The sequence below is a fragment of the Esox lucius genome, chromosome 12 (assembly GCF_011004845.1).
Source record: "Esox lucius isolate fEsoLuc1 chromosome 12, fEsoLuc1.pri, whole genome shotgun sequence".
NCBI classification, from domain to species: Eukaryota; Metazoa; Chordata; class Actinopteri; order Esociformes; family Esocidae; genus Esox; species Esox lucius.
The window spans coordinates 10,128,039-10,143,008 of NC_047580.1; the positions used below are offsets into that span (position 1 = coordinate 10,128,039).

At 42.6% G+C, this 14,970-nt stretch overlaps 1 protein-coding gene across 4 annotated transcripts in view; it reads right to left on the reverse strand.

The window, feature by feature from the left end:
• Positions 1-14,970, reverse strand: part of LOC105013977 (glutamate receptor-interacting protein 2) — a 42,527-nt gene that overhangs the window by 16,371 nt on the left and 11,186 nt on the right. For 3 of the 4 annotated variants that reach the window (XM_010875883.5, XM_010875885.5, XM_010875887.3), the window contains 14 exons: positions 13,117-13,262; positions 12,558-12,644; positions 12,389-12,464; positions 11,402-11,547; positions 10,401-10,548; positions 10,107-10,276; positions 7,409-7,513; positions 7,009-7,161; positions 6,549-6,735; positions 5,209-5,354; positions 4,918-4,998; positions 4,308-4,371; positions 3,894-4,039; positions 3,260-3,404 (listed from right to left, as the gene is read on the reverse strand). In XM_010875883.5, the coding sequence (XP_010874185.2) occupies positions 3,260-3,404; positions 3,894-4,039; positions 4,308-4,371; positions 4,918-4,998; positions 5,209-5,354; positions 6,549-6,735; positions 7,009-7,161; positions 7,409-7,513; positions 10,107-10,276; positions 10,401-10,548; positions 11,402-11,547; positions 12,389-12,464; positions 12,558-12,644; positions 13,117-13,262 (1,800 nt within the window). The remainder of the gene's footprint in view (positions 1-3,259; positions 3,405-3,893; positions 4,040-4,307; positions 4,372-4,917; positions 4,999-5,208; positions 5,355-6,548; positions 6,736-7,008; positions 7,162-7,408; positions 7,514-10,106; positions 10,277-10,400; positions 10,549-11,401; positions 11,548-12,388; positions 12,465-12,557; positions 12,645-13,116; positions 13,263-14,970) is intronic. The other variant, XM_010875884.4, reaches the window with a different exon arrangement.

A 14,970-nucleotide genomic window follows, 5' to 3' on the forward strand; every position in this document is an offset into this window, starting at 1 on the left:
TGGAACTCCAACTTGAGTACCCTATCCCAGTGTCTTTTAGTGTGACGCTTTTTACATTACAATGCCAAAGATAATACTTTTTTGTAACTTTTGAACCAAATTACTTTTAAATCTATGTTACCATGTTGCAGTGCTGCTAGAATGCTAACGCATAACCACCAAAGCCTAATCTTGTGCTAAGTGCATGAAACCTCATATGATAACACTATATCATATTGTGTGACAGGTTTTGCACATCACTTCATATGATCCATTTGTCACACCATATGATTTCCTATACACAGAATACATTTTAATTTGAGCTAAAAATGTATTCTTGTATTTTATAACTAATAGCTAAGCTTAATGTACATTCTGTACTTATTTACACTTTTTTTGTCTATCTTCACATGAAAACAAGTGAACTAGGCTGAAGCCTTGTTTTATAGCCAGACCGGCCTTGCACGCTATGCTAATCAGAATATTCCTCTTTTAGCTGACCTCTCACAGTCAAAGTAGTGTATTATTTTACTTTAGCGCTCATTGAAGACTGTACCTACACCATTTGTAATACCCATTACTAACCTAACTTTGTTTATATCACTGATTTACTTAGGGGTAGTTGAGTAATCACTACTTACCAATAGTTAATTTTCAACAGACTTAACTATCAAATTACTTTTGATAATATTCTTTATTAGTGTGGTCCTCACTAGAAATATGCTTCTTCACTTGTCCTGTGTTGGATAACCAAGTGCTATACAATGTTTAGCGGCACAATGTTTGAATGTTTAATGCATATAATACTTGTTTTTGCATTGACAAATTGTAGTGTGGTGTGGTTCATCCTATGGTGTAACTATCATTTGGTTTAACATCCAGAATTCTGACCCAAAAAAGGCTTTGTTAGTGAAAATCTTAAATCTCAATGGAACACGGAAAATAGTATCCGCAAGAGTCACAAGCATTTTGTTAGATTTGTAACAGGGTTTGACGGAATTAATCTAAAATATATTGAAAGATTGAGAACAGATATAACGTGTAAAAAATAATATAACATGAAATGAATTTTCACAGGGAAATAGTGGATCTCAAGACAGTAATGATAAGATATTATGATAAAGGGAGTTTCTTAAGGAGTTTCTTAAGGCAATAACTTTCATGTCACACCAGATGACAATTTTAGGCACTATTATAACAAATTGGTGAATAAAATCTTATAGACCACATATTTTTGGAATTCTAAGAGTCAGTATTGCACAACTCAATTTTCATGCCTACTGTAATACTTAGTTAATACTTGGCTTGTATGTCAACCACCCAAATGCATTCTTGTTGTGTAACAATAACAAAGGGTAACACTGCTGTTTTCATGGGAAAAACAGATGGAAAAAAATCAAATTACATAATGCAGGTGTTATGTGGAAATTTACGCCCCTCCTCTGACAACAGTGTAATCAAGCCAGCGTCATAATCTCCTACAGTAAATAATTTCAGCCAACATTTCCTAATTCAATAAATCACATTTTACAGAGAAGATACTGTTTTGCATATTGTTTTTTTCAGAACATCTGCAAGTGTCACTCCAATAGGTGAAGATCTTAGCAACACCCATCCACACAGGGAGCACTGAATGTCTGAACACACACACACACACACACACACGCCTAATTCCACTCACATACACTGACTCAACAATAGAAACACAACATAAACAGAGGTTCATGCAGAGCTGAAATATAATTGTTCAAAAGTGATCTGGATTTGTCCTTTTAGGTAGGACTACATGTAGAATACAGAAATACAATGCTCAAAACATTTAAGGGAACACTTAATTAAATCACATCAGGTCTCGATTAACAAAATATATTAAAGATTGAAATCTTTACTGTACATTGTGTGATTCTTTGAGAACAAAATTACGTAACAATGGTTAATGGTTAATGGAAACCAAAACCACCAACCGAGGGCTGGATTCAAACTTGCACCAAAAATCAGAGTAAATAATTGGAAACACAAGCTGTTCCAACTTGCATAAATTTCATCGCAGCAACTCATGATGTGACTCAGTATTGTGTATGGCCCACCATGCCTGTATGCACTCCTGACAATGTCTGGGCATGCTCCTGATGAGACCGCAGATGGGGTCCTAGGGGATCTCCTCCCAGACATGCCAATTCTGGTGTTCTCTGGCAAATGCCAATCAAGCTGCACGGTGCTGGCCTATGAGCACAGGTCTCACTAGAGGACGTCGGACCCTCATGCCACCCTCATGAATTATGTTTCTGACAGAAACATTTTGGTCAGAAACATGCACACCAGTAGCCCGCTGAAGGTCATTTTGTTGGGCTCGGGCAGTGCTACTCCTGTTCCTCCTCGCACAAAGGAGATACTGTTGTCACTTTCATTTGCACCAAAACAGGTGATATTGATTCCCAATCGCTTATGCTTCCTAACTGGACAGACTGATATCCCTGAAGTTTAATTGACTTGGTGTTGTACTGTGACGTTTACGCATTTCCGTAATGTTTTGGAGCAGTGTACATCATAACAGAACCGATGAATCAGTGACATGAACAGGGACTCCCATTCAAATAAACGTTTGCTTCTACCCAATTGAGAAAATCTGAAACACTTTTCTGAAATTAGGGGGCTTATTTTTCTGGGGAATACACTACAAGTGAGGCAGTAATTCCTTCATAGCCCTGTGATCTTTCACAGGTCTGATCTGCTCCATGATAAAAGTGTGTAATATAGTTGGCCAATAGCTTCTTAACGGTTTCCAAGGCTTTCCTGTATTGCTTTTGCTGTAAAACGGCCTGGCTCACCAGTTTGTCAGTTAGACAGTAACAAAGTGTTTACACAAACCACACACCAGAGAGCTACAGTTTGCAGTTATTTTAGACAGTCAGGCACAGAGGGCTTACTTTACCATGGGCACCTCACTAGAATGGCTGTGGCACCAATGGGGAAAAATATACCACTGAGATAAACAGTGAATTAAATTCCGGTCCTATATTCAATAGAATACAGGGTTCTTATCTTCATGACATCAGTATATCAGGAGAGGTCAAGGGCCATCGTCCACTTAAGACTGACATAACTCATCCCTGGTAGCCATTATCTACACTGCATTCAGCTGGCCTGTCTGTGCATCTCAACACAGGTGAAGCAGACAAGGTCATCACTTTTAACAAGTGTTATTGTGTGCAAAATATCACCTAATCGAACCAGTGTGATGTTTGGGGGAGTTCTGTCCCCCCAACCCATGACCTCTCACCTTTCGGCCAGGCCCTTCTTGGTGAGGCCTGAGATCACGATGGGGTCAAAGGGCTCCTCCGTGCCTGAGATTGTAATTCCCAGTGGGCCGTTGTAACGCTTAAGCTCCACCGTGTAGATAATGGAACCAGACATCTCCAGTTCATCTGACAGAGAGAAGAGTGGAAAGACAGAGAGACAGAGAGAGAATAGTGGAAAGAGAGAGAGAGACAGAGACAGAGAGAAAGAAGACAGAAAGAGAGAAAACACTGAACTATTACATAAGAGATGAATTAGTCTATTTACTGCTCAAATCTGGGTCACATACAAACTTGCTAGCGCTTTACATGAGACATTATGAACCACAAATAAAACATTAATATGCTGACATTTTCTAGGACAAATATAGCAGCCACATACTGTAAATCATGGCACGATGGGACTACAGTTATTTTTTCAGATGGGATTATACGTCACAAATTGCAACTTTTATCAATGGAATGTCCTGGTGTTGTTACTAGTCAACAGACAGTATGTCATGTGACGGTCTTACTAGGGAGTTGAAACCCATTTGGTCAGAAAGGTCTCCTACCTCTTCATGCCTGTAAATCTGCTTTAGGGCTGAATAGTTATTTTAAAAGCCCTGTTCATCCTACCAGCATTATCTTCGTCCTTCTGAATTCGGAGCTTGACCATGTCCTCAGCCTGTTGCAGAACGAGCATGGCGTCCTCCATGGTGCAGTTCTCCAAACGCACGTTATCAACAGCCAACAGCCTGTCCCCTGGCTCCAATGTGCCGGTCCTATCCCCAAGCACGGGAGAGAGGGTCAAGAAAATGAATCTGATATACATGAAATTAGATGTTGTCAGTTTGGACCCAAAATTGTCTTTACAACTCAAAGCTGCTTATAATAGGGCCCAATAGTTTTTCCTAGCTCACATGGCCCGGGAAAACTCTTGGTTCTAGTAAGTGTCATAAGTGCTTCCAGGCTTGTTACATGCAGCTTAGCCCAGAACTTAAGCAGTAAAGAAAGTCATACTGCTTCATGTTTTTAGTGTGTAGGACATACCTATGAGCTATACTTCCTTTCCTGATGTCAGAGATGACAAGAGGTTTGTCTGGCCTCTTGCTTGCTGTTCAGACAGAGAGACAACATAACATTGAGTGGTGATAGCATCCGCTGTTACAAAAGTAGGAAAAATAAATCACTTTTATAAAAATTTTGTTATTGCGCTCTGGGTAACTCAATGTTCTAATTTGGCATACACATCCACAACATTATATAAATGTAAAATGTTTGTCATTTGTTTTCATCCAGAGCGACTTACATTAGTGATTGCATATGTTTTTTACTAGACGTAGTCAAAGGTCATGTAGTCAAAGGGCAACCGTCCACTTGCTCTAATAGCTTCAGTATCCCTGGTAACACTTAAGCTCTCCATGCCACAGACAATTGCTGTCCTGTTGGCTTGTTAAAAATTGTGAACGATGTGATGATAAATTCTTCATTATTGTTAATCAGATATAACGAGGCTGTAGCTCTCATGACTGTCTAGGAGGCAACTGTAACAGTCCACCAAACATTGATTCCCCAGTAGGCATATTCAGGACAAGGCTATGTGGTTTGTCGCCTTCGGTTGGGCTATGTCGCCCCCTTCTGTTTGCATATGGAAACTAACCACTGATAGTGATACCAAGTTCCACTCCCTTCCTCTTGGGCAATTTCACATGGAATGTCCCGCTACTTGGAACCACTGATTCTGATGGGAAAACATGAAATAAATAGATTGATTTCAACAAAAATAACAAATGTAGACTAAATGTCTACTCATTATTGACTTAGAATGTAGTATAATGGATATGTGGTTGTCTTAAACAGCTAATATTAAATTCACTAACTGAAATTGTTCTGGTTCTAAACACAAAAAATCCCCAACTTGGATATGCAAAGCATATAAAAATGGCTATACCTGCTACATCAAACTCAACCTCAAGGGTGACCTTATTGGCCAAAGCAGCATCTCGCAGCAACTGATTGGCCTCCTCCAGTGTTCCGTCCTCTGTAGGGATTCTGTTGATGGACAGGAGGCGGTCCCCGACTTGCAGCAGCCCACATCTGGTAACATAGAGCACTGTTAGAAAGACGGAAATCTAAAAATGTTGTAAAAGAATACAGTAGAGCCCATTTCTAGTACTGGCATACTCCAACAAAACTAAAATGCACTTTACGTGGGGTCAATGAGAATCCTGTTGTAAAGCGATAAGAAACCATATCCATTTTCTGACTACTGCCATGATTCTGTTATATGGAGCAAATAAAAATGTATAGATCCATGAGGTTTTCTTGATTATTATGACTCTGTTTTAGATATCTGAGATGGATAACAGAATCGTGACTGGGAACATATCTCAACTCCACTCCATCTCACCATAATGCTGCAGTCAATAAATACTCTGAGTCAGGACCCCAAAGGGCACAATCAACCCAAAATCAACCTCAGTCTGGAGCTGGAACCAACAGAAACCTTTAATTGTTTTGACTCCAGTGACTTTGGTGTCAGTGACTTCGCATCAACATGTCACCACAGTTATGATGTAATCCCTTACACCTCCCGGATAAGGAAAAGAAAATAGACCTTGAATAGGGGCCAGGAACATACACTTCACCAAACTACCTACACTGAATGTGTGCAAGGCAGCGCACACATACATCAAAATCACCACAACTTTGGACACATCGCAGCACTGTCAACAACGATGAACTCATAAACCACTGATATTCATTGACTTTCCTCAGAGAAAGAAAAACACCACAATGGTCACTGCCTCTCAACAGCGGGATACATTCAATCCTATTAGACCACCAAGGGGACAGGACCTCCTGTGTTTCCTGCAAACACAGCCATTTATCTCACAAGTCAAGAGCAGGGAGCACATACAGGAATTAATGAGGGCTCTCTGTTTTCTGGCCAGTATCGAGTTGCCATAATCGATAAACAGATACTTATAAAGATGGGGTGAACGTCATGAACATTCAATTGTGGATTAGAAACCAGTCAGCTTCTTTCATATGCAAATATTAGAATGCAACTGAAATTCCGTTATTCCTTTTAACTCGAAGCAAGGTGACTAATCGAATTGACAGGACATAGGGGATCAAACAGTGAGGACTTTGGCTGGGAGATCCAGACTGGCACTCTCCAGAGAAAGCAGAGTGACTCTCCTTAGTGACTAAGACGCCTTAGCCAAGGTCGCCTTCAGACTGTGGGTCACTTGTGCTAGGACGTGTGTGTGTGTGTGTTGGGATCACCTTTCGGCTGGGCTGTCGGGCTCGATGAAGCGGATGACGGGAGGGCTGGACAGGGTCTCCGTGGCAAAGACGCCGCCCTGCAGCTGGACCCCGAAGCCTGTGAGTGGATCCCCCCTCAGAACCACCTCGCTAGTCTCAACGTGAATAACCTGTCCCCCAGGGCCCACTGAGCTGGATGCCAGGGACACTGATGGAGGCAGAGGGGATGGGTAGTTATGCATTTAAAGGGAGGGGGCAGGAGAGAGGGACAAATGGAAAGGGAGGGAAGAAAAGAAGGGTCTAAGTGAAAAGAGAACATTCCAGGTAGAGAGAGAGAAAAGGTGACAGTCTGACAGTCAGAGAGTCAGCTATTGGCCTTTCATCACCATCTGTCGCCACATTGACAAGGGGGAGGCCCGGGCATATTCGTGGACTGTTTATAACTGCAGCTGACGAATGCCATGGACCGCAATGCACGTACGTGAGCTCTTGTGCTCCTTCTTCCTCTGGCGCCTCTTGTGGGTGGCACTCCGGGGGCTGGTGGGGGTGATGGTGGGGGCGGCGGGGCAGGGCAGGGTGCTGCTGTACCCAGAAGTGGCTGCGGAGGAAGGGGAGAAGCCACCACACACCAGAGCTGAAAGGACACACGCTCACAGCATCAAAGCGGCGCAAGGAGGAATCCCTTTCAAGGCAGAAGAATGCAATGCACTTGACCTGTGAGGCCACACCGCACACGGCGAGGCTAACAAAATCTGATCTAGGATCACTAATCAATAAAAAAATCTATGATCAATCACTACAATGGAAATGCATGCACAGTACAAGGTAAAGGGCGTTTACAGATTCAATCGCCAGCGGCTGATGAACACATTCAGACTTACATTTGCAGTGTTCCTGGCTGGGACTGCTCCATGTCTTGCAGTGTTGAGTGTGACTGTAGTTAACGGTTGGGTCCCAGGGGTGAAGGTTGCTCTTCTGCACTTTCACTGTGGTCACGAATGAGCCAAACAATAACAAGAAAACACATAAAAGTTTAGGGTGAAGGTCTATGTCTCTCGCTCTCTGTTCAGGCATGGAAACGTGGCTGCTTTATTCTGCCCATGAAATTCTGCTTTCTTTTCCATTTCTAAATTTATCCCAACACTGCACAGAGCCTGCAGGATAACACCAAGCAGAGTAATTGATATTTAATGTTTTCTTCATGGTACTGTACACTAGATTGAATCCAATGGCATAATGTATTTTTGTCAACACAGGGTAATCAGTGAGACACATGTAATTGAATTAATTGATAGGAGCATAGGACTGTAATTGCTGATAAACAAGAGCTTACATTTCCTAACTAGCTTCAACAAAACTGCATGCAGATTGGAGAACATTTTAAAATGTCACTTTAAAATAAAGCAATCAATACTGGATTAGTAAAACCACTAGCAGGTCAGTCAGAACTGACCTAAATGGAATTCTGCCTTAAGAGAGGACATGCCATAGTTCAATGCCTTTTTACATTCTGGAGCATTCAGATAGAAATATGTTATGTAGAAGAAACATCTCTATCTGACATGTGCTAATAAGAATCATGTCATCTCTCTTTATGGAATTTCTATCAGCAACGATCCAGAGTGTTTTGACCTGAATGTGGCCCATGTGGAAATAGCTTAATTGTACACAGCTGAAACCTGAAAGGCTGATTGCAGGTCTGCTTCATGACTCATTAAAAAGGCCCATTGACCAATTGAGCATGTAAGTGTCCATTAAAGAGGATGTTACTTTGATTTTGGAGTTTGCTGACTGATCGTACTCAACACAGAATGACTGAGCAAAAATTTTACACTCTTATGGTTTCCACAGCTTTGTTGATTGGATTTTTAACAAATTTTACAAACAGCTTTAAATGCTACAAAATATGTGGTAAATACTAAAGATAGAGTATTGGCTGTTCTTTCATACTTTCAATCAATGTACGCCTAGAAAAACCAAAGGTTAATGAAAACCTCAAGTGAAATTTGTGGCACTATGCTCCACACCTGAATGAAACCAAACCTTGCAGCTATATTTAACGAGGGGAATTATAAACATGACAGTAATCCTCAGTGTTCAATTTTTATACTTTTAATCTGTAACAGCCTCCCTCCTCACATGGAAGTAGGATTTGCAGGAAACAGCCATGAAAATGCCATGCTGTCTCACAAATTGAGGTCACCTGCATCAGCACAAGACATTACAGTGTGTCTTGTTAATGCTCCCAGTTTAACTTCAAGCCCTTTAAGAATGTCCGCGTTTGTCTCAGGTAGAACCTTAACCCTTTCCTTACCATTGTTTAACCATACCCTAGCTCACTAGTTAGGCACAATCTCTACCCACTCCTCCAAATCCTCCTCCCCGCTCTGTGGTCCTGTAAACCTTTGGCTCCTGCAGCTTAAATCTAAGCTCACCGTGAGGAGCTCTCTAAGAACTCTATTCAGTATCTCTTCGTGGGGAATAGGAACGGCTAATCTCTAAGTTGCCATATCAGTCTTATTAAGTCCCCTGTGAGGATAAGATAAATTGCATTTTCTGATCATGTCCAATATCCAAAGGGAACGTGTCTTCTAAAAAAAAAACATGTAATTTAATCGCTGCAGCATTTGATTTCCATAATTAACCTACGTCTAATCCCATTTTGATTGGACATGTAATATGGCAGTCATTTTGTAGGCACAAAGAAAAACATTCTGATGTGTTTATAATAAGTGTTAGTGTGAAGACAAGTCTAACTATAAGTAGTCAAACTCCACTGGGTGTTGGATGTCTCACTAATGACTCCACAATGTTGATTTGAGGAAACTGCTCTGTACTCTAAAACTAAAGCACCTACAGATAAGATTAAGCCACTGTGCAGCCCTACCACATTAGATAATGTGAAACACCTCCAACTGTTGGCCCAGATAGAAGCCTGGAAAAAACATGGGATTAAGAGAATCTCAGAGAGGTGCGTGTGTGTTGGTGTGTGAATACAGGTTTTACTAACCAGGTGGGACCACAAATCCCTGCAAGGATAGTAGAACAACATTTCCCCATGAGCAAAAATGCTATTTTAGGCATAGTGATGACATTTTGGGTAAAAGTTACAACTGGGGTGAGGGTTTTTATAGTGAGGATTAGGGGTTAGATTTATGGTTTGGGGAAGGTTTTGGAGGTTAATGTTAAGGTAAGGATTGGCAAAAGGTTAGGCTTAGTGAAAGGGTGTTAGCCAAACTATTATTCTTGAATGAGAATAATATTTCGGATTCCAGCTAAAACTTAAATGTGTGTCTGTGTGTGGGTGTACTGCTTGTCAGAATCCATAAGAGGCCGGCAGTCTCCCCAAGGGCACTGGGCCTTCTCACATGATGGGTGACTCAAGGCACATGAGGGAGGCAACTAATCCTCTGCAGTCCCTTCAATACCGCAGCACCAGTTGAAGGTGGCCATGTAGAGGTGTGGATATGTCTAAAATCCATTTGATCTGCATGCCCTTCACTGCTGGCTCCCATACATGTTAAAGCACCTTAACATCGGAGAGCCTCTGGGAGCGTCGGGGTCTTCCGACGGACTGACCTGTATCCTGAGGTCTCATAGGAAGTCTGCTCTGATTGGCCGGCAGGATCTCCAGTTTGACAATGTCAGAGGTTTGGGCTAACAGCTGCGTGGCCTCCATCAGGGAACAGTGCTCTGTGCTGGTCCCGTCTATTGAGAGGATGAGATCACCGACATGCAATGCCCCACATCTGAGAGAGAGACGGAAGAAAGGAGGTTTGAAAGGAGGATAGAATCATTGGTGGCCTAATGCTTTGTTCATGCAAAATAAAGCATGATCCCTAAAGTGAGACGGTGACAGGAGGCTTGGCTTACCTTTCCACCACACTGGCCTGCTTGATCTTGTCGATGACGATGACCTGTTTGTTCCTGTACATCGCCGTGGTCAGGCTGACCCCTAGACTGGCAGCAGGACACTTCGCTATCTCCACCAGCAGGGGGCCAGAGGCCTGATGCACAGACTCTAAGAGACAGACAACAGACAGGAAGAAGCGACATCAGGTGGCATTATCCATAGACAGTGAATTATTGTAAAGTAAATTCATTACAAAGAGATGAAATTGATCTGTCTTACAAAGTGTTGGAAATAATAACAGTAAGTCTTAACACTCTGTTATCCTTTACATATTACATTAACAGTCATGTTATCTACTTCCATCTAAAGGTCAAGGGGCGCCATGGTGAAAGTTTGACACAATAGATTGCCTCTCAGAGGAAAGTTCAGCTCATGTGAAACCTTGTCTAGGGCTCCTGTCCAACCTTTTCCTGCCTTGGCTGTGTCTGCATACCAAAGGACTGTCCCAGATCAGAGGGGACAAACACAGGCATGATCTTCACGGACTGATAGCTGTCCTGTTCTAAAGAGGTAGGGTAGTCATATCTCCCCACTGGCATAAAGCAAGTCATTTACATTTTGGAGGATGAAATGGCTGTTTGACATTTTCACAATTTCTCTGTCTAATTCTGGGTCAGGAATATCTGTTTGTCTGTCTAGCTTGCTGACTAGCTGGCTGGGTTCATTCAGAAGATTATAATCATGTATGCAACATGCTAAATTCCGTTACCTTTTCATAGAGTTGTTAGTAGCGGAGTACATTTCTACACTATAGCTACCTGCTGCGCATCTATTCTGTGTACGCACGATTTTTGGGCAGCATGAATCCCCGGTTGGCGCCTCGTGCGCGTCACTCGAATACGTTTTTCGGCGGGACGCGGGGGGCGTTATTTCTCCTCAGAGCGATGTAGCCCTGCTGCCTTACCGTAGTCTCACACATCCCCCCCCCCCCCCCCCCCCCGCCTGGTGTGTGTGTGCTCACCCATGAGGGAGACGTCGTACTCGATCAGGAACAGGGCTTCCTGGCTGCACTGCATCAGTGTCGTTAGGGCATCGGCGTGCTTCTCCCGGTTTAAGGGCATCCCGTCCACGCTCAGTACGCGGTCACCCGCCTTCAGTGTGCCCTCTCTGGTTGGAGAGACAGAGGAGGCGATGTGGAGAGGGAGAGGGGGTAGTATGTGTCTGTGTGCCGGAGAGGGTTAGTGACTACAGCCACTCTGTCCGTAGACTCATGATCGGATGGTTACCCTCTTGCTCCGTTTGTTGTCTCCAGCAATAGAGAGATACTTTTATCTCCCTCTTGCTGCACCACAGTCATTTCCAGCAATCAAACAGGCTCCTATTTTTTCTCATACAACACCTCGCCCTGAATTAACGTAAATGATGTCCTGTCTTACCATGTCACTGTTTGCTATGAGAGTTTTTGTGCCCCTCGGTATGCAGAGAAATCTTGGAAAGAATCAGTGGCAGGACAGCATTCAGCATTCACTAGCCTTAGGATAGATTGTGCCCTTTATACTCTACTGTGGATGTGGATATACAATTAATGCATGACTGCATTTCCATAGGTCTTCGAGGCAATGCGCTTCACTACATCTTTTCAATTGTGCTTGCCTTTGAAACAAAGGGTTAAGGGGCATTTACAAGCAACCTGTAAATACTGCATAGAGATCCATCAATGATAGGAACATGAGTCATAATTGCTTACACGAGACACAACACATACATTTTACTATCCTTTTAGGGACCCCAATCATTATTCTGCATCCAAATCCTAGTTTCCCATGACCCTTACCTTAAACATAAACCTAACCATAACCTAACCCAATACTGTCACTGCGGTCAAAATATTCTTGTACTAATTTGCATAGCCGGTTTGGACAGGAAACCCGAGTCATTGATTTCTGGTCCACACTAGGACGCAAAGACATGAACACACCCCACACCTATAGTCTCTGGCTGCCTCTACCTGTCAGCTGGACCTCCGGGTCGTACGTAAGTCACAACCAGAGGACGAGACCGGTGCCAGTCTTCATGGAATCCTCCTAGAACAACGGGGCCCACGACATCCGGGTCAGTCTTTTCACCTTACCATTCATCACGCTCACTGTACAGCTGAAAGAAGGAATGATACCCACCTCTCATGACGAACCCGAAGCTGTTGCCCTCCTTGTACAGGCACACCTCTATTGTCTTAGCTATGACACCAGAGGGAGTGCTCTGGACTGAAAACAGACAGAGAGGGGGGGGGGGAAAGCAGTCAAATTCACGTTTCAAATTTAAAGTTTACACAGGATGATGAACGCTGTCCCACAGGGAACGCATGGAAATACATGCATGAGACAAACACATTCCGTTTTAATTCCGGACATTATAATGAGCCCCCCCCTACCCACGGGCGGAAAAACAACACCAGCCCCTACTAGGGTAACCACTGGTTTACTGGTTGAGTCAAGGCCTAGAAATAAATGACTACTGCACCGGAATAAATTAATATTGTAACGGGGACAACAGGATAGAAAAGTGGTGCCTTGCTCAGTGAAGAACAAAAGTGAGATACATTCACATTACCAACAACACTGTCATTTCAACACTGTCATTTCAACACAACACTGTACGTCATTTCAAAGGCACAAATATGCACCATGACTACTGCCGACAGCCCAGAACTAGGCTTGTACACATTAGGTCTCGCACCGAAGGGAGGCAGCTCGTACTCCACTTCCAGCACCACGCGCTCCCCTATGTTCTTTAGGAGGCTGATGATCTCATCGTGGCGTAGCTTGGACAGGTTGATGCCATTCACTGACTTGATGTAGTCTCCCTCATTTAGCTGGTCACTCCTGTGTAGACAAAGGTAGAACACGATGTTGCTAGATGTTTAACAACAACACCCGGACTTAATTACAGACTCTAGAAATAGAAATGTGTCTTTACATTGTTGTGGATCTCCCTCTCTGCCTTGTGATAATGTTTGGTGTCATTGTACCAGATAGTATAATTGGAATAAGGTACATACAGTGTCCTCTCTCTGTAATGGGACAGTAAAAGGTTTTGAGAGAGATTCATATAATGTCCAAATTATAAGTGGGCACACAAAAGATATGCAGTGCAATACTGATTCTAATGTCAGAGATTAAGCCTAGTCCCAGACTGAAACCTCGTCTCTGGCAGTTCTGCCAGGCCTGTACTGCAACCATATTCAGCTGTTGTTTGTTTTGAGGTCTTTTTGCCTTCAACCTCATCTTCAGCAAATGAAAAGCATGTTCAATTGGATTTAAATCTCGCTATTCATTTGACAAGTCAAGAACCGTCCACTTGCTGTGATCTTGGGCGCACTTGCTCCCGGGCCTGCTTGGGTCCCCGGGAAGACTTGGTCCTATCCGTCCATGAAACATCTCTTTGTGCCTCAGGGGTACGGGGCTGAGTCTAGCCAGCATCTCTGGATGGGGGACACACGGGGGGTGGGGTGGTGGAGGTGGGGAGGTGGGGGGGGTTGTGCTCCCTGGCTTAAAAACAGCTGAATTGTGTTCTGTGTCTTTTTAAGTTGCATTGATTAATTCCTTTCAGAGTTGTATTTTTTGTGATAATCTAATAAAAATGTGTTATGTTAAAAAATTACTTTCCACCAATTGGCCCTGAAAAATTTTGCTATGGCAGTATTTTTGTGGTCATTTTCTTGCTGGATGATGAAGCACCATCCAATGAGTTTGGAGACCCTTGCTTGTACTTTAGTAGACAAAAAATGTCTGTACATTTCAGAATTATTATCAACAGTTACATCATCAATGAAGACAAGTGCACCAGTTCTTGTGGTAGCCAAGCCATAAACACCTCCTCCATAACTCATAGATGAGGAGGCATACCGGTTCTTATTTTTCATTACTTTCCTCTTGGAATTATTCTTGTACATGTTAATCTTTGACTCATCTGGCTACAAGACCCCTTACCAGAATTCTGCATGCTCTTTTAAGTAATTTTTTTCACTATCCTGTTTTTAAAGTTAGTTAATGTTTTTGCAGCTTGCAGTGTGGCCTTTGTAGTTCACTGGTAAAGTCTTCTACACATACATAACTACCTCCTGCAGTGTTCCTGAACAGACAGTTGTTTTAGGTTTTCTCTTCATTATATTGAGCCTTCTTTTGGTCATCCATTGTAAAGGTCTTATTTGGCCTACCAGGCTATTTATTATCTCAGAGCACTCTTATATCAACGCTTTTCTTTGTTTTTCCCTTTTATTCTAAACTTGTTTTGGTAAGCCTAAGATTTTGGCTTTGTTTCCAGACAATTTTTGCTATGTTTTCTGATTATGACTTTCATTTCATTGTTCACCTCTTTGTTCCTCATATTGATAGACACCAAAAACAGATTCCAAAGGCCAAATGCAATGCTTAGAATCAGGAAATGACACTGACAGCTTTCTAATTCCTGCAGAAATTCTGTAATAGAACTCACCTGACCAACCAGAAACACTTTTCAACTCTCTTTTCAACTTTTAGTGCCCTGAAGTAGTCAGTTCTAAATTCTGAAACATTTACATAAATACCCTTA